This window comes from Aspergillus steynii (genome assembly GCF_002849105.1).
Source record: "Aspergillus steynii IBT 23096 chromosome Unknown P170scaffold_8, whole genome shotgun sequence".
Classification (NCBI taxonomy): domain Eukaryota; kingdom Fungi; phylum Ascomycota; class Eurotiomycetes; order Eurotiales; family Aspergillaceae; genus Aspergillus; species Aspergillus steynii.
Genome location: NW_020194405.1, coordinates 1,506,807 through 1,523,260, shown reverse-complemented (window position 1 = coordinate 1,523,260; position 16,454 = coordinate 1,506,807). Strand labels below are relative to the sequence as shown.

The 16,454-nt window shown below is 52.5% G+C and overlaps 8 protein-coding genes across 8 annotated transcripts; 5 read left to right on the top strand and 3 right to left on the bottom strand.

Annotated features, from left to right (window-relative positions):
- The first annotated feature begins 396 nt into the window (after positions 1-396).
- Positions 397-2,715, top strand: P170DRAFT_277512 (cytochrome P450). The gene is made up of 7 exons (XM_024843170.1): positions 397-733; positions 791-1,329; positions 1,392-1,712; positions 1,770-1,795; positions 1,850-1,934; positions 1,993-2,156; positions 2,212-2,715. Exons 1-7 carry the CDS (start codon positions 490-492, stop codon positions 2,393-2,395), a joined length of 1,563 nt encoding a protein of 520 aa, XP_024700549.1. The 5' UTR covers positions 397-489; the 3' UTR covers positions 2,396-2,715.
- A 319-nt stretch (positions 2,716-3,034) lies between these two features.
- On the top strand, positions 3,035-3,531 carry P170DRAFT_479765 (uncharacterized protein; the record flags this gene model as incomplete). Its single annotated transcript, XM_024853716.1, has 3 exons — positions 3,035-3,070; positions 3,121-3,193; positions 3,281-3,531. The coding sequence occupies 3 exons, from the start codon at positions 3,035-3,037 to the stop codon at positions 3,529-3,531; spliced, it is 360 nt and encodes a 119-aa protein (XP_024700548.1).
- Positions 3,532-3,927: 396 nt separating this feature from the next.
- P170DRAFT_479764 (uncharacterized protein) lies at positions 3,928-4,736 on the bottom strand (the record flags this gene model as incomplete). The annotated part of the gene is made up of 3 exons (XM_024853715.1): positions 3,928-4,481; positions 4,538-4,604; positions 4,701-4,736. The coding sequence occupies 3 exons, from the start codon at positions 4,734-4,736 to the stop codon at positions 3,928-3,930; spliced, it is 657 nt and encodes a 218-aa protein (XP_024700547.1).
- A 503-nt stretch (positions 4,737-5,239) lies between these two features.
- On the top strand, positions 5,240-6,698 carry P170DRAFT_277704 (uncharacterized protein). Its single transcript, XM_024843172.1, has 2 exons — positions 5,240-5,524; positions 5,589-6,698. Exons 1-2 carry the CDS (start codon positions 5,450-5,452, stop codon positions 6,330-6,332), a joined length of 819 nt encoding a protein of 272 aa, XP_024700546.1. The 5' UTR covers positions 5,240-5,449; the 3' UTR covers positions 6,333-6,698.
- Positions 6,699-7,007: 309 nt separating this feature from the next.
- On the bottom strand, positions 7,008-8,067 carry P170DRAFT_366065 (thioesterase family protein; the record flags this gene model as incomplete). Its single annotated transcript, XM_024844742.1, has 3 exons — positions 7,008-7,268; positions 7,322-7,880; positions 7,952-8,067. 3 exons carry the CDS (start codon positions 8,065-8,067, stop codon positions 7,008-7,010), a joined length of 936 nt encoding a protein of 311 aa, XP_024700545.1.
- A 515-nt stretch (positions 8,068-8,582) lies between these two features.
- P170DRAFT_440386 (uncharacterized protein) lies at positions 8,583-10,672 on the top strand. The gene has a single exon (XM_024850068.1). The coding sequence runs from the start codon at positions 8,888-8,890 to the stop codon at positions 10,295-10,297; it is 1,410 nt and encodes a 469-aa protein (XP_024700544.1). The 5' UTR covers positions 8,583-8,887; the 3' UTR covers positions 10,298-10,672.
- An 88-nt stretch (positions 10,673-10,760) lies between these two features.
- Positions 10,761-11,758, bottom strand: P170DRAFT_429921 (general substrate transporter; the record flags this gene model as incomplete). The annotated part of the gene is made up of 3 exons (XM_024847921.1): positions 10,761-10,856; positions 10,921-11,071; positions 11,145-11,758. The coding sequence occupies 3 exons, from the start codon at positions 11,756-11,758 to the stop codon at positions 10,761-10,763; spliced, it is 861 nt and encodes a 286-aa protein (XP_024700543.1).
- Positions 11,759-12,740: 982 nt separating this feature from the next.
- On the top strand, positions 12,741-16,335 carry P170DRAFT_440384 (TPR-like protein; the record flags this gene model as incomplete). Its single annotated transcript, XM_024850067.1, has 5 exons — positions 12,741-12,751; positions 12,955-13,048; positions 13,103-13,686; positions 13,767-14,443; positions 14,492-16,335. The coding sequence occupies 5 exons, from the start codon at positions 12,741-12,743 to the stop codon at positions 16,285-16,287; spliced, it is 3,162 nt and encodes a 1,053-aa protein (XP_024700542.1). The 3' UTR covers positions 16,288-16,335.
- Between the last annotated feature and the right edge of the window lie 119 nt (positions 16,336-16,454).

Genomic DNA, 16,454 nt, shown 5'->3' with positions numbered 1-16,454 from the left:
GGCAACGCGACATCCTGCTAACTACCAGTTGGATGCACTGGATAGCCGTCGGGTTATTAGCACCAAATCAACCTTCTTCTGCCGGTCGGGCCCAAACTAGCCGAATGCGACGCTGCCTTCTGCGGAAACTGGGGATCTTCGCCGTTCGTGACCCTGTGTGGCCAGAAAAAGAACCATGGTCTATCTCGTACGGACAGCCAAAGACCGCTAGTTCTATCCCGATGGCTTTCGCCCCTCCTCCCCGGCGGTCGGTCATCTGTCATGGCAGCAATGCGCTGCGGGGTCTTACCCACCTGTCTTAGGCTTGTCTTGTCTTGCGTGTGAATCGGGATTAGAAGTCTTATTATGGCGGACCTGAACTACCCCCGTCAATGGGACATGGTGTTGCTCCATCTTCTCTGGCTCCCGTTGAGCATTGTGATTGACAAATCCATCACTTGATCTGGTCTCTTGCGATCTCGAAAGAAAGATCCCGTTGAAGATTTGACCATGGCGCTCGCCTCGACTCTATCAAACATGACTTGGTTAGATGTGCTGCGGCTGCTGGCAGCCTCCCTGACGGTCGCAATCGTGCTGCGCGGCGTTGGCGTGGTGGTCTATCGCATATTTTTCCATCCTCTGGCCAAAGTTCCTGGTCCCCTTTTTGCTAGGGCGTCTTACCTCTACGCCTTCTGGTATAATATGCATGGAGGTCACATGTATTTGCAGACCCAAAGGCTCCACGAGAAGTATGGTACGCGGGCCTCCGTTCGCCGTTCTCTCATGGATACGTATCTAACGCCCTCATCAGGTCCAGTAGTCCGTATCAATCCGAACGAAATTCACCTCAGTGACCCCGAACAATGCCACAAAATATACTTCATAGGGTCACGATACGGAAAGGATCCCATCTTCTACGGCGCCTTCGGCACTGACAAGTCTACCTTCACGACGGCAAGCCCGGACCTTCACCGCATCAAACGAGCGGCATTAAACCCATTCTTCTCGCGCAAGAGGGTCCTCGACCTGGAGGGTATGGTGCAGCAGAAAGCTAAAAAGCTGGTATCTCGCATGCAGCGGGCCTTCGAATCTACGGGCCGCATCGACTTACACCACGGCTTCCGGGCTATCTCGATCGACGTGATCACCGATTATGCATTCGATCAATGTTATGGCTTTCTGGACGATGAGCACTTTGGCGTCGACTTTTTCGATATGATGCGGGATATTGGACCCGCGTATTGGTTCTTTCAGCAGTTCCCAACGCTGCAGGCGGTTGCAGTCCGTACGCCGTTCTGGCTAGCTAAGCTAACGAGTAGGGCGTTGATGAGAAGAATGGTGCATCAACAGGTGCGTGCTATATTAGACCATCGCCTTCTTGCTGGTCCAGTGCCCTGATCTAACGGCCACAGGGATCTCGTCGTCAGGTTCAACGGGTCAAAGACGCAGTAGACCGAGGCGAGAAGGTGCCGCGCATGACTGTTTTCCATCAGCTTCTCTCCCCCGATGCTGCAGAGGGCCATGTGGTACCGACGGTGAACGATCTCACGGACGAAGTTTATATCATCCTGGCCGCAGCGTCGGATACGACTGGCAATGCCATGACGATCGCGACGTACAACGTGGTGCGCAATCCGGCTATTTATGACCGGTTGACGGCTGAGCTGAAAGAGTCGTTCCCGGATCCGAAGGGAAATATGGACTTTGTGGCTTTGGAGAAACTACCGTATCTGGTGAGGGATGTGCGGACCGTACTTTTGAGAAGAAGAGCTAATGTGGATCTTCGTCAGACTGCCGTTATCAAGGAAGCTCTGCGGTAATTCCCCTCCTGGATTGGCAGAAAGAATTTTCTGTAGTTAATGATACTCAGACTATCCTTTGGCGTCATTGGCCGACTTCCGCGGGTCGTTCCCGAACCTGGCGCCGAGTTCAACAACTATCAAGTGCCAGCAGGGGTAGGTCAAACGAGGCACCGGATTGGAAGAATACATGATCAGTGGCTGACCTACATAGACCGTTGTCAGTATGAGCTCGTGGACCATGCACCACGACCAGAACTTGTTCCCAGAACCCGAGAAATTCGACCCGGATCGCTGGCTGGACGCCGACCACAGCCGATACTTGGAAAGGTTCCTGCTCTCATTTGGAAAAGGATCAAGACAATGCGTTGGAATGATGTATGTTGTCCTAGACGCATATAGGTCCGAGTATGTTCCGCTTACTAGCATTTAGACTTGCCTATTGCGAACTGTATACAACGCTGGGACATGTGTTTCGACAATTTGATGACTTGAAAACCGCACACAAAAGCCGTGATGAGCTTCTATATAATGATTACTTCTCTTCCTACCACCCAGAAGAGAACAACAAATTTGTGTTTGAGAGAGCGCCCGGTCTTAGGACCCAGGGCGTCTGATTGTGGGGTTGTGGTCAACATAATGGGGATAAAGCCACTACAAATATAATGTTTGCAGGTTCCGTTAACTGTCGTCGGAAAAGAAGGAGATAAAAGCCCCTTTGTGCATCTCTAGTTCTGAGTTGTTTTTAGTCGTTTCCGTGGGAGCCACCTGGAAGAGCTTCCTCTGCATCAACTGAATTGACGTCTTTCTGACTTTATCCTCTTTGACCCTAGGCTCATGTTCGCTGTCTGCAATTATTTCTCAGTGCTGCCATAGTTTCTTTTGAAACCCCATCCTCTCCAGAGATATTTGCTCAATCCGAGTGAAAATCCCATCCAGCCATCCACGGTTCCGCACACAGCTTCGATTCACCTCAAAACACTGCAGACCGCGGTTCTTCTTAGCGCTTGACTGCCACAGTCACTACCCAGTTTTCATTCAAGTCTCGGCGAACCTGAGAATTGCGCAGGGAGAGCCCGCGTAACCTCACTTGCTACTACAAAAACCCCATTCTTTCTGAATTCTCCCCTTCCTCAACCCACCTCCCCTGACATTCCCGTCTCTCGACTCTTTTCGTTGCTCGCAACTACGAACCACACATCCATATCTTCTTTCCTATCTACGACCACCACACATCCACGTGCTACCCATTCAAGATGCCTATGAACTGGAACGACCAGGCTGATGCGAGAGTAAGTCCTTCCCCCCAGCGCAAGAACCTCAACAACGACTGACCCTTCAGTTGCTCGTGGCAATCCTCCAGACCATGACTGGAAAGCTGGACACCGCTGCCATCGCGAAGCACATGGGCACTGGTAAGTCAAGCCGCGTCACGCCATCCTGTTCCTTTCCCCCCACTCATGCAGCTCTTGTCGATCCTCTCACTAACGCGAGTCTTTCAGAGTGCACCGTCAGCGCGATCCAGCATCGCATCCAGCGCATCAAAGAGAAGGCCGCCAACGCCGGCGAGAACGACTCCCCCGCGGCGGAGCAGACTTCTGCCGCTGCTTCTCCCGCTCCTTCTCCCGAGAAGAGAAAGCGAGGAAGGCCTGCCGGCACCAAGAAGGTCAACAAACCCGTTGCCAAGAAGGCCAAAGCCGATGGCGAAGACATGGCTGCGGAGGGAAATGGCGAGGCCCTTACTGAGGCTTGAGGGCGGTTCTTACTTGATTGATTCCTCAAAGTGTTTGCTTTGGTGAGATTCTTTTCTACTTGGGGTTTGGTCTTAGGTTGCTGTTGGATCCGGAAAGATGGGAGTTGAAATTACGTGGGATGGCATTTGAGAAGGATGAGTTTGATCCTGTTGTTTAGGGGAGGCATTCGGCTTTAGGGGTTGAAGAACAATGGGGATTCTTTTATGAAACGCGTTCACAACGTTGACTGTTGGGTGAATTCAACAAAAACTATCGTATGCTGATACAAAAACCAACCCTCATCGGTTCTCGTAGACGATCAACCCCCATTCGTGCAACGAGATCTCCATGAAAGCAGCAAATCCACCAAAATCACAAACGTAAAGAGCAAGAAAGAAACCAAAGAATAGAAGCAATCACGCATAGATATCATCATCCTCGCGGACCTGGTCAGGAGTATACTCCGAAGAGCTCTCCACGGTCAAATCATCGTCGTCTTCTTCTTTGTAGCTCACCATCCCCAGAGGCAGGGTGCTGGCCTTGCGTACCCGCTTGGGCGAGGGGGTCAACTGATCCACGAAGCCCTCATCGTCATCGACCTCGAGTTTCAAGGTGACGCCGACCTGGTCGGGATTGCCGTTGCGATTCATGCCCGCCAGGGTGGGATGCAAAGGTTTCTTGTGGGTGGGGGTGTCATCCTCTTCGACGGGCCTGTGGGCATTCTGGCTGGCATCGCCCAGACCAGAAAGCTTGCGCTTGCCCGAGGTCGAGGGGGTCTTGAGACCGGAAGCACGAGGCTTGCGGGGGGTGGAGGGAGCGGAGCCAGTGCCTTTGCCGATGCTGAAGTGTCCGTCGGTGCTGCTGGTGCCGGTGCCGGTGGACTTGACGATCTGGCGCATGCGTACAAGACGCTCAGTGATGGCTCGAGGAGTGGGACGGTCATTCTTTTTGCCGCTATCCTCGTTGATGGCTGGGAAACAGTTAGAATATTCAGTGACGATGTATGAGGGGGGTGGGGACACTTACGCCAGGCATCTGCCACTCGCTTGGTGTCGACAGAGAGGTCATGGGTCTCCAAGATTTTGAGGAGAAGCTGAGTAGATCAGTATCGAGTCTGAGAAAGAAAGAAAGAAAGAGAAAAGAGAGAGAGAGAGAACAAGAGTTCAGACAGAGTGGAGAGGGAGCTTACGAGTTGGTCGTTCTCGGGGGTCCATTTCATGGGCATCTTGGCGATTGTTTGAGTAGAAGATGTAGTCAATGTAAGGAGTCAAGGGAAATCGATGCGGTGTCAGAGGGAGAAGAGATTGAGGAAGAGTTGAGGAAAGAAAAGAGGAGGGATGGGTCAGGTTCGAGGGAGAGAGAGAGGGCGAGGGGGCAGTGAATGGAAGATGCCAGACGGCGTTTGTCCGCTTCTCTGGGAATGTCTCGGAACAGTGAAGGCTCAAACGGCGCAGACTCCCTGTACCACACAACTGCCAGCCAGGAAGGATTGATGCATCACTTCGACGTTCCTGCATCTCCCCGAAGGATTGAACCCGTCGATCTTTCCAGCCGGCCGGGATGCTGCATCGGATGTTCGACGTCGCATTCCGCTGACGCCCGTCGTTTGTAGCGATCGAATCCTGTCGACGGTTTGGGCTCCTGGAAATTCGATACAGACCGAGTCATTTTGAGGGGCAAAGATTGGTATCTCCTGGACCCCGGGACCTTCCAGACTTCTCGCGACATGCGTGGATCCCAGACTCGCCCTCGCTGAGACACCATTTAAAGATTCTCTGGCTCTGAACGCCTTCTCTCTACATCCTCTGGTTATTCACCTCTCGCTTCCAACTCTCTCTTTCTTTTACAATACCATCCCCAGACCCCATCCATTCTTTATCTTTCCTTGAAGTTTTTGCCTCCAAGAATCTGGTCTCTGCCAGTTACCCAACCATCGTCATGGTGAACTGGAAGAACATGGAGTCGACCGATCGGCTCTTTGGGGCTCTCATTGCTGCCCACCCCGGGATCAAAGTATACTCCTTCTCTCCCACCTCGATCTTACATCCAAGTAGACAAATCAACTGACGAGGACTAGTTGGATTATCAAGGCATGGCCACCTATTTCGGACAAGGAGCCACCTACGACGCCATCGAAGGCCGATTCCGACGGTATCGCAAGATGGCCGATGAGCTCAAGACCGAAGCTCTCGAACGCGGCATCACGCAGGTCCCCCGAGGGCGAGGATCGGCCGTGTCGACACCTCGAACCCCGCGTACCGGTCGAGGCATCACCAAAAACACGCCCTCGACCAGGAGCAGGAAAGATACCAATCTATCGAACCTGACGTCCCCCACCCGACGCGGTGCCGCTCGCTCGGCCAACCGGGGAACTAGCTCCATGGACGCCATCTGCTTGGACGGAGATACCTCCGATGACGAAAACAAGAAGGCCGACATCAAAAAGGACGCCACGAACGGAACTGCGGACATTCTCTGGGGGCAGAGTGGCGTGGCTGATGTGGAGATCGTCAGCGCGCCCGTCCCTGCCCAGCCTGTTCAGCCTGTCCAGCCCGCCGGGGCCATGTTTCCCAAGCTCGAAGATCGAGAAAACTCGATCAGTACGTTTGGACGCGTCAAGCCCTCCGGGGAGGATCGCATCGATCAACCATTCCCAAGTGCGGCCCCCGCGACTGGTCTGAACCGAAGTGACACGCCTCTGGATCACCCTGTCCTGACCGATCTGTTTCACCAGGCAGGGCTCTTATTCCCTCCCAACCCCGCGGGCTACTCCATGGACGCCATGTACATGGATGACAGTCTGTATAATGGCACGGCATAGTGGGAGACATTCAAAGTTTTGGTTGCGGTTTTCTCTTTTCTTCCCCAGATCACCTTGTCATTTTCGTCTTTTTTCTTTCTTTCTTTCTCCTCTTTTTCCCAATCTCCTTTTTTTCTCTTCTTTTTCTTCTCCATCATCATCCTTTTCTTTTTTTTTTCTTTTCTCTTTTTTAGCGCAGACTCGTCTTCCCCCTGGGTGATACATAACAAATGGGATCCTGGAAAGTGGGCTGGGATTGTCTGCCTGCAATCAATGCATTGTGTCTCCTCGAATTCACCTAGCGGTGCAGGGAATGTCATTGGCGGGGAGGATTGGTGACCTGTCACATACTGGTCGGGTTGGGCAATCTGCATTTCCTTCGAATTGATCTGTCTTCTTCTGTGGGGCGCGGTGCGGTCTGGCCAGACCTCCCAGATGCAATGCACAATTGCCACTGGAAACGCAGTCCCTGAGATTGCAGCCCTTGGATTGTCTGCTGCTCGACGCTGGGAGTCACGCCCCCGGCCCTAGCCCTGTGCCCTAAGCCCTACGGCCATGCTGTACAATTCTGTCCTCCTTTTCGCGATTTTAGGCCAAAGAAAAACAAAGAGTATTTAATGACCATCTACCAAGACTAGATTGTTTTTAATCTGCTAAATTACACGTAATGATGGCGTGATGGCATTTCCTCTCTATTCACATCTTCGCCTTCTCCCGGGCTCGCAACCCGAAAACATGCAGGACATGATGACTCAAGGCAAGCAGGTCGCCATTCTCCGCCAGAATCTGCACCTGCACGTCGTATCGACCGTTACGGACCGTGTGCGAGTTTGACTTGACAAGCACCCATTGCGTGGACGGATGCGGTCGTTTCTTGAATTCCACGGACAGGCACAGCGTGAAGAGAGCGTACCGCTCATAAAACTTGGGCTCGTGAGTTGCGGGTGGCTGCAGGGGCTAATCTTTGGGATTAGAGAAATGTCTACAGGTTCCAAGGGACGAGCGTTTACCATATCAGACAGCAACGCGAGATGCAGAACATCCGAGATGGCTGATCCGTCCCGGAACGAAATCCACACCTCGCGCTGGTGGCCTCCCAGTCGGTGGCCCCATAACCCGTTGGATGCGCGTGGCGCAACCCAGTTCAGTTTGCTGGTGACGGGAGTTGCATCGACTATGGGGTCGTCGATGACTGCACAATCCCGGACTCGGTCTGGAAATCGGCTCGGAATCGTCGGATTTGCGGCTGTCTGCGTCAGGCCGTGCTCTTTGGATAGATCGGCATAGGTCACAATTGCTACGGCGGCGGGCTCTGCGGTCGAAGTCGAAGCAGGGTCCCGCGGCGGACGGAGAGATTTCGTTTGGGCCAGTTCAACCCTCACCACGCACTGTCGCGAGGATACTCGCAGACAAGTGCAACACAGGGAAACCAGGCCCGGGGGCACCATTTTCAAAAACTGCACGAAGGCATGGATGGGATCCGGGTACTGGGCGTCACCGAATTCCTGCGCAAGGAACTTTCGCGTGGCAGACAGGGCCATGACGTTCAGGAAGCCTCCTAGAACGGAGCTATTCTCGGAATAGGTCAGGCAGGCAAGCTCACGGACGGGTGTTTCCACCCGAAGCTGACGGGAACGTACTGTTGCGTGGTCCATTCGGGCGAGATGTCGACTACGAAGCGATGGCGGGCGCCATTCTCTTGGGTTATGGAGGACGCTGCGTCCAGAAGCGGGGACGACGTCGCAAGTGACGACATGAAGATCGTCTTTCGGGGGTCTTGTGATTGCGTAGACGCAGCAAGTTGGAAGATCAATTGGATGCTAGATACGGGACGGCTCAAACGGCGCAGGATGCAGCATGCCGTGGGCAATTTCCCAATGACCACCGGGGGAAGCCGACTCCAAACGAGGCAGAGTAGGCATCCGCTCCGTCATTGCTGAAAGATCAGTCATCGACGCCCCCTTGTTGGGTTCACCAATGGAGGTCGAACCAGTTCCGGAATGCGAGCTCGATCCTCGGAACTGCCAAGCGGATCGTTTGGTTCGCAGAGTGGTCGTGGACCGGCGTAGAATCGATGATGCCATGGAGAGTTTGGAAAGTAGAAGATGAATGCCAGGGGAGTCGTACAGGACGAGCGAAGCCCCCCGATCGGGTAATATTGGGCGAGTCCATCCAGCGATCGGAAATTGCGGCCTTCCACAACATGCCATTTCGCCCTCAAAGGATTCCTGCAGAGCCATCGAGACCGTTTGGATTGTTAGTTTTGGATTTTCGGAGGCAACGCAGATTCGACTGTCATTTGCCTCCCAGCGACCGATGCTGGCCTGACTGCCCAAATCACGTGCCCCGCGGGTTTCTTTTTCTTTTTCTTTTTCTTTTTTCTTTTCTCGTTTTCTCCCGTCCGCCTTTCGGTCTTTCTGTCTCTCTCTCTCTCTCTCTCTCTTCTCTTCTCCTCCTCTCTGTCTTCGTCCTTTTCCTTTTCTCCCTCTCCTCTCCCACATCCCTCTCCCGGGGTCCAATTCCTCCCATGGACACCCTCCGTCTTCCATCTCCCTCCTTCTAATCCCTTGCCACTCATGGAGCAAATGGAACATCATCTCTCCTTATGCCGCCCTCCGACGTGGCCGACCAGCCACCCCGGTTTTAACCCCAATCTCACACCGCAATCCCACGGCCCCTCCCCCTCAACCTCGAACCCTCCACCCGCCGCCTCTCGACCGCCCAACCCCCAGCAGCCCCTGGTGTCCCGGGATGCCAAACTCGTCCTCGACAATGGCCGAAGTTATTCCGGTCGCGGTCTCCAACTCGACCCCGATCAACAGCTGCGGCTCGTCAAGATCTGTCGCCGTGCCATGACCCGCTGCGACCCGAAAGCCTACCCCAAGAGTTTCTGGATTACCATCGCAACCTCCTTCGAAGAAGCCACCGGTCGCCGCTACTCCTGGCAGTCGTGCCGCCGACGCATGATCGCCCTGGTCACCAAGCGACTCGAATTCTGGGCCGTCTTCGACGAGTGCGTCCGTCGAAAGGAGTACCCCGACTGCGACATCCTGGACGACGTCGCCGACGAGGTGGATGTCTGGCTGGAGTGCGAGAAACAAGTGCCGCAGGACTGCATAGAGAAGAAGGACGAGGCGTACCAGGTGGCCGAAGATCAGATCTGGCGGAAGGCTCACGCCCGCGAGGCTGACAAGCCTAACCCTCAACTGACCCGCACCCCGGAAGTCCCGCATGGCGCAAAAATCCAGCGGGTCGTCAATTGGGTGATGGGTCTGCCGTCCCTGGTCGAAATGGATCTACTTCCGCTGCACTGGGGTGAATCACGAATGGATTTCTCCCGTCGGAGTCGGGTCAATGCCGACGACGATCGCCTATTGTTGTCCCAGTCCCAGTCCCAGTCCCGATCCCGGTCGCCCGGTCGGGATGCCACCATTTCCTATCGGCAACGTTCCCGCTCTCCGCAGGCCGACCGACCCGCTCAAGCCATCAACCCCGTGATGGCTCTCAATAGAATCGGCCAAAAATTCCACGCCGCCGCAATGAACCTGCATCCGCCTCTCCAGAGGCGTGTCAATCCGACCGGAGCGGATGAGTCCAGCACCACGCAGAGTCCCCTTCCCGTTGCTCCCGGCGTTCCTCAGTTTGCCCAACCGACCAACAAGCGACCGCGGGATGATGACGACGAGGCGAATGATCGACCGGCTCGTCGCCTTCGTCAAACCCCTCGCAGTCATCCGTCGGAGACTCCGGTATCTGACCCCACGGGACTACCACAAAATCACCTGAAAATAGTCGAGAACTCGGTGGATTTTGCGTTTGGCAATTTCTGGGGCGGGCTGGCTCCGCTCTTTGGGGATTGTGACCCCCGCCAGCAAGCACAGGCTACAAAGCCGGAGTCTGTCATGAGGGATATGCTGAGAGACATTGCAACTGCGATCACTAAGGCCGTCCTGAAAATGCGAGAGGCCGACAACGCTGCAGCTTGATGTTCTCACCTACTGTCGTTTTTCATTTTTAACGTTCTCACACATAGCATTTGTTCCTCGTTTCTTCCCCAACGTCTTGTTCTCATCTCTCATGTCTTTCAGCCTTTGTTCTCTTTTTTTCTCCATGTGCATCAGATTGCCTCGAGATACCCCTTCATTTAGATCCGATGTGTTGCATTTTCGTTGCGTTATTTACTCTCTTCGACATATGTTGTTTGGTTTTGTTTCGAGTTGCCTGTATAGAATGAACCATTTCGGCAAATTTTGGATTTAATTAATTGCATGAACAAATGCGTTTTGATCATTCGTGTAGTAGATATTCTCGATCTCATGTATGTACACACCAATTTTCAATCGGATATAGACCCTCTTCCTGCAGCATAAACCGACGAAATCCTCCATGCCGTGTCAATCTACCCCCGACGTCACCTGGCAACCAAATATATATATAGCATACCGACGATCATTGTCCCTTCTCGACCGTCTCGATGGTCTGCATCTCCGTCTTCCGGCCCACGTCCTTGGCATGCAGGTTTTTCTCCCGGGCCTCTTCGAGGGTCTTGTTGCAGGTTGCCGTCCACGCCGCCGGGGACGTATTCGCCGGAGGAGAGCACGCCACCCACGACGAAGTGGCACACGGCCATGCCGATGGCTCCGTACATCAGGAGGTTCCGATGGCTGGTCTTGTCAATGTAGAAGAAGATGATGGATGTGAAGATGATGAACAGGGCGTATTGGATACCGGATGAGATGAGTAGGATGTTTCCTGAGAGACTTCAGAGGGGTTAGTTTTTGTTTCCTTTTTCTTCCGAGCGAAACACGAAATGAACGAGTGAAGCAAACTTACTTAGCCATTTGGAAGATGTCGACGTAGTAGGTCATCACGTTCGCGCCGCTGAGCTGCTGCCAGGCCTGAACGCTGAACCTGGCCATCGTACGACGCCACATACCGTTATAGAAGAACTTACGCCAACCCGGAGCCGCAGATCGCTCCGCAGCCAGGACCGTCGTGGTTTCCTCCCACTCGGCCACGACAAGAGGGTCGTGCACGTCGCCGTTGGCTTGGATGCGAGCCAACGTTGTAATCGCCTCCTCGGTGCGGTCCACCTTGGCGAGCCAGCGAGGAGATCGGGGCAGGAACCGCAAACCAATCATGAGAATGACATACGGGACGAATTGAAGACCCCAAACAAGACGGAAGGAGGCCGGACCCTCGATGAACGAGCACCCGTAGCCGACAAAAAACATGATGAAGATACTCCATTCGATGGCCAGCTGCTGGATGACGATGATGGAGCCACGCTTCTCCTTCTTGCTAATCTCGGCCAGGTAAACCGGCACCTGAGACGCCGTGATACCAACGCAAACACCGTTGAGCACACGCCCGGCCATCAGCGTGCCAAATCCCGAGACACCGGCTTGGATAGCGGTTCCCACCAGCCACCAAAGACAGGCAAACATGATTGAGTCTGCGGCCAATTTTATCGGAGATAGGCCCGGCGATGAGAGAACCAAACACCGATCCTGCCGCCAGTGCAGAATTGATGGCTCCCTGGATAACGCCGTGGGGGTTGTCGAAAAAGTCAATGTACTGTTGCGTTCCGATGATGGCGGACATGGACGAAATGTCGAAACCAAACAGCATGCCTCCTACCGTCGCAATAATTGCGACGAAGTAGACGTTGTAAATCTTCGGAACGTGGGGAGGTCCATGGCTGCTGTGAGCAAATTGCTCCTCTGCTAGCCTGACAAAGCCTAAGTATAGCCTCCGAACAAAGGAGGTTGAGGGTTACTCAGAGGCGCGCAAGTGGGAGCAAAGACTGCCCTCAAGCCCCCTGCATTTGCAGGCTTGGGATCCATGGAGTCTCATACGACGCGGTTGACATCTGCATGACGGGCCAACGTATGTCCAGAGCGTTGGCGACTGAGACACCGATGGAGGTACGTACGGAGTAGTAGTAAAGCAGAAATCTAGACGTTTGCGTTGTGGAGCAGAAAAGGTGGAGATCAGGTGGGGGGCACGTGGGCCGATCGATTGATAGAGCAGTGGCTGATATTCCATTCAACTTTTGCTATGGCCTTTGTCGCTTGTTTAACTCTGAACTAAAACTCCATCGTCTACTCGGGATTCTCAACTGCCAAACCCCTTGACCTTTGGGATAGAGTGAAATCTACAAAATAATCCATCACCTGACCTCAGTTGATCCTTGCATTCCACCATGCCTCATTCAGGTGCCTCGCTAACTGATTCCACCCCGGAGCTCAGAAAGGCCGGCGCTTAGTGCCTCATCTTTGCCATTCATGATCCAATTTGAAGGCTGTTGGTACGCCTACACATACGACTGCTTTTTCTTTTACTCTATTAAATACCTCTTTCTAAACCTCCCGTGAAGAGCCCCGAGAACCTTGCGCCCGACAATGTCGTCAAGAACGTTGAGGCACAATGCCTATAGGGTGGGGTGGATTTGTCCGTTGGAGGTGGAACAGATCGCAGCAATGGAGATGTTGGACGAGGTGCACCTATCTCTACCGCAACCTAGCGGTGACTCAAATGTCTACAATCTTGGCAGCATCAACGGTCACAACATCGTTATTGCTGGTCTTCCGAAGACAGGGAACTGCTCTGCAGCCGCTGTCGTCACCCAGATGAGACTGAGCTTCCCGCGCCTTCAGTACGGCTTATTAGTTGGGATTGGGGGTGGTGTGCCGACAAGAACAGACCAAGGAATGATCCGTCTAGGGCATGTCGTGGTTAGTGAACCCCGAGGTATACATTCTGGTGCTATACAATATGACCATGGAAAGGCACGAGCCGGTCACTTTGAACGGAAGGGTGTCCTTGCACCTCCGCCAACAATACTCCTCAATGCCGCTCGAGAGTTGGCTGTGCAGCGTCGACGAATGGATCATGATCCGATTTGGGAGAATACCCAGAGGATACAAACTAATCGCCGGAGTCTTCGTCATTTTAAGTTTCCCGGCCTTGCGAATGATCACCTCTACCAACCAGACTATAGACATCGGCAGAACGGGCTAACGTGTGAAGAGAGCGGATGTGATCCGAAGCGGCGTATTGAGCGACCGATGGAAGAAGATGACGACCCCTTTATTGCCGTACATAGAGGTTTAATAGCATCTGGGGAGCTAGTGATCAAAGATGCCCAGAAAAGAGATAGTCTGGCGCAAGAGCATGAGGTGTTATGCTTTGAGATGGAAGCGGTAGGGGCTCTTGTCGATTTCCCATGTATGGTTATTCGAGGCATATCCGACTATTGCGATTCGCACAAGAATGACGTCTGGCACTGCTACGCAGCGGCGGTGGCTGCTGCTTATGCAAGACAGTTATTCTTCCACCTGCCTATAGAGATGCCTATAGAAGAGATGCCGAGGTAAATCACCCCCTTGTTTTGACCAAGAAGACAGTATACTGTATAACGGCGTGTGGGAGGGCTTACTATTTATGATTCAGCAATTCCGAACCAGCTACTACTTTCGCGCTCCCGTTGAATTTATCGGGGATCTTCGAAGCACCACAGTTCGTTGCAAGAAAGGATGAGCTCAAGCGAATCGAAGAAGTTTTCAAAGGCACTGCTGGGCGTCGCATTGCCGTACTGCACGGCTTAGGTGGAATTGGCAAGACACAGCTAGCCATCGCATATACCAAGCGATATACCACGAATACCTCTAAGTACTCGGCGACAATATGGTTCAACGCCAGAGACGAAACAGCACTAAAGCAAAGTTTCTCTCGTGTGGCGGATTGGATTATACGCCATCATCCGTCCATCACATACATGACAACCGCTTTGAAGAGCCGCGATTTAGATCAGGTGGTGGCAGCGGTAAAACAGTGGTTGGAAGAGCCTATGAATCATAATTGGTTGGCTGTTTATGACAACTATGACAACCCCTTGTTGAGCAACAATAAGGAGGAACGCGTTAGCCACACCTGTGCCGATGAAGACTCCACGATGGCATTCGATCTGCGCAGGTATCTACCCGAGACTGACCATGGTGCTATCATCGTGACTACACGGTCTTCTAGGGTAAAGCTAGGTCAGACTATCAAAATATGCAAGCTCGAAGATATGAATGATAGCCTGGAGATTTTGATGTCTGTTTCTGGCCGGGAGCGCTTAAAACAAGGTGAGCCCTTTTGGTTGCTGTTAGTTTCAAATGGCTAAAATATAGTAGACCCGGCTGCTAACGATCTCGTAAAGCGGCTCGATGGACTTCCCCTCGCCCTTGCGACTGCTGGTGCATACTTAGAGCAAGTATCAGTGACTTGCACGGAGTATCTCCAGTTGTATCGTGATTCATGGCAGCAATTACACAAAGACACACCGCATCTACCGACATATGACCAAACTTTATACTCAACTTGGAATGTTTCCTATGTCCATATCAAAAAGCAGAGCCCAGTTGCAGCCATCCTCCTTCGACAATGGGCCTATTTCGATCATGAAGACTTGTGGTACGAGCTTTTAGCGGATTGCGGGCCATACAGACCAGAATGGCTAGGGGAAATACTGAAGACTAAGCTTACTTTTCACGACAGCCTGAGGCTGTTGTGCAGTCACGGGCTGGTTGAGGCTGATCAGTCTGTTGTGTCACAGCAAGTGGAATCAAGAGGATACAGCGTACATGGGTGCGTCCATTCTTGGATGATACATGTGCTTAATGAAGAGTTTGATAGTGACATGGCTTATACTGCGCTCAAATGCGTGGCAGCTCATGTTCCATTGAAAGATCAGCCCAAGTTCTGGCTCAGTCAAAGGCGGCTTATTGCTCATACGGACAGATGCCTAGCAACAATAAGGAATATAGGCATTGGAGAAGAGATAATAGAGGATCTACATTCCCTAGGAATTCTCTACGCAGACCAAGGCCGCATTGAGGAGGCAGAAAAAATATATAACCGAGCACTACAAGGATCCGAGAACGCGAGGGGACCGGAACACATATCGACGCTCAACATAGCCAATGACCTAGGCTACCTCTATGTAGACCAAGGTCGGCTTGATAAGGCAGAGGCAATGTACGATCGAGCACTCCAAGGCAAGGAAAAGGCATTAGGACCAGAAGACACATCGACACTCAACACAGTCAACAATACAGGTCTTCTCTACGCAAGCCAAGGCCGGTTTGATGAGGCAGAGGTGAAATTCAACCGAGCCCTACAAGGTTTTCAGAACACGTGGGGACCGGCACACACCTTAACACTGCATCCAGTCAACAATCTAGGCAACCTCTACGCAAGACAAGGCCGGTTTAGTGAGGCGGAAGCCATGTATATTCGAGCATTACAAGGCTACGAGAACGCGTGGGGACCGGAACACACGTCAACGCTTAACTGTGTCAATAACCTAGGCAACATCTATGCAGAGCAAGGCCAGCTCAAGGAGGCAGAATCAATGTACAACCGGGCACTGGAAGGTTACGAGAAGGCAAAGGGACTAGAAAGCCCTTTAACTCTCTATACTGTGAATAACCTAGCCAACGTTTTTATAAACCAACGCCGGCTCGATAAGGCAGAAGCGATGTATAATCGAGCTCTGCAAGGGTTTGAGAACGCATGGGGGCCGGAACATATGTCAACCCTAGATACCGTCAACAATTTGGGCAAACTTTATTCAGAGAAAGGCCGGCTCAGCGATGCGGAAGCAATGTATGGTCGAGCATTGCAAGGTTACGAGAAGGCTTTAGGGCCGGGCTTAGCTGCGACCTACGTACCGACTTTGAATACGCTTGAAAATATTGCTGATGTATTTGTGAAGCTAGGAAAGTTTGACGAAGCTCTTCTGTATTACTATCGGGCCCGTGATGGCGTCGAGATCGTTTTTGGACGTGATAGTTCGAAATATTTGGGACTCCTTAGTAGAATATCCTCTGCAGAGTCTAGGTACAATGGGTTGGATTCTTCACGTCAAGAATCCTCCATCCGAAGGAAATTGGCCAATCTATGGAAAAAGGCAAGGAAGGAAAGCTGATTTGTTTATGTACTGTTTAGTGGTTGGAAAAAGCAAGATGTGTTCGAGCTCCTACCTTCTACGCCATATCTCATTCTATCTAAGCCCATGTTCTTCCAGGTTCATTTTGCTTTGAAAAGCGAATCACCAGTAATGCAAGATTAGCCCGTGCCCCACGACAAAAACTT

Excerpts from the sequence above, each read along its gene's own strand:
- P170DRAFT_277704 (XM_024843172.1), top strand. The coding sequence starts at position 5,450 with ATGGTGAACTGGAAGAACATGGAGTCGACCGATCGGCTCTTTGGGGCT. Across the intron at positions 5,525-5,588 it reads CTGCCCACCCCGGGATCAAA|TTGGATTATCAAGGCATGGC; the intron begins GTATACTCCTTC and ends GACGAGGACTAG.
- P170DRAFT_440386 (XM_024850068.1), top strand. The coding sequence starts at position 8,888 with ATGGAGCAAATGGAACATCATCTCTCCTTATGCCGCCCTCCGACGTGG.
- P170DRAFT_277512 (XM_024843170.1), top strand. The coding sequence starts at position 490 with ATGGCGCTCGCCTCGACTCTATCAAACATGACTTGGTTAGATGTGCTG. Across the intron at positions 734-790 it reads AAGGCTCCACGAGAAGTATG|GTCCAGTAGTCCGTATCAAT; the intron begins GTACGCGGGCCT and ends CGCCCTCATCAG. Across the intron at positions 1,935-1,992 it reads ACTATCAAGTGCCAGCAGGG|ACCGTTGTCAGTATGAGCTC; the intron begins GTAGGTCAAACG and ends TGACCTACATAG.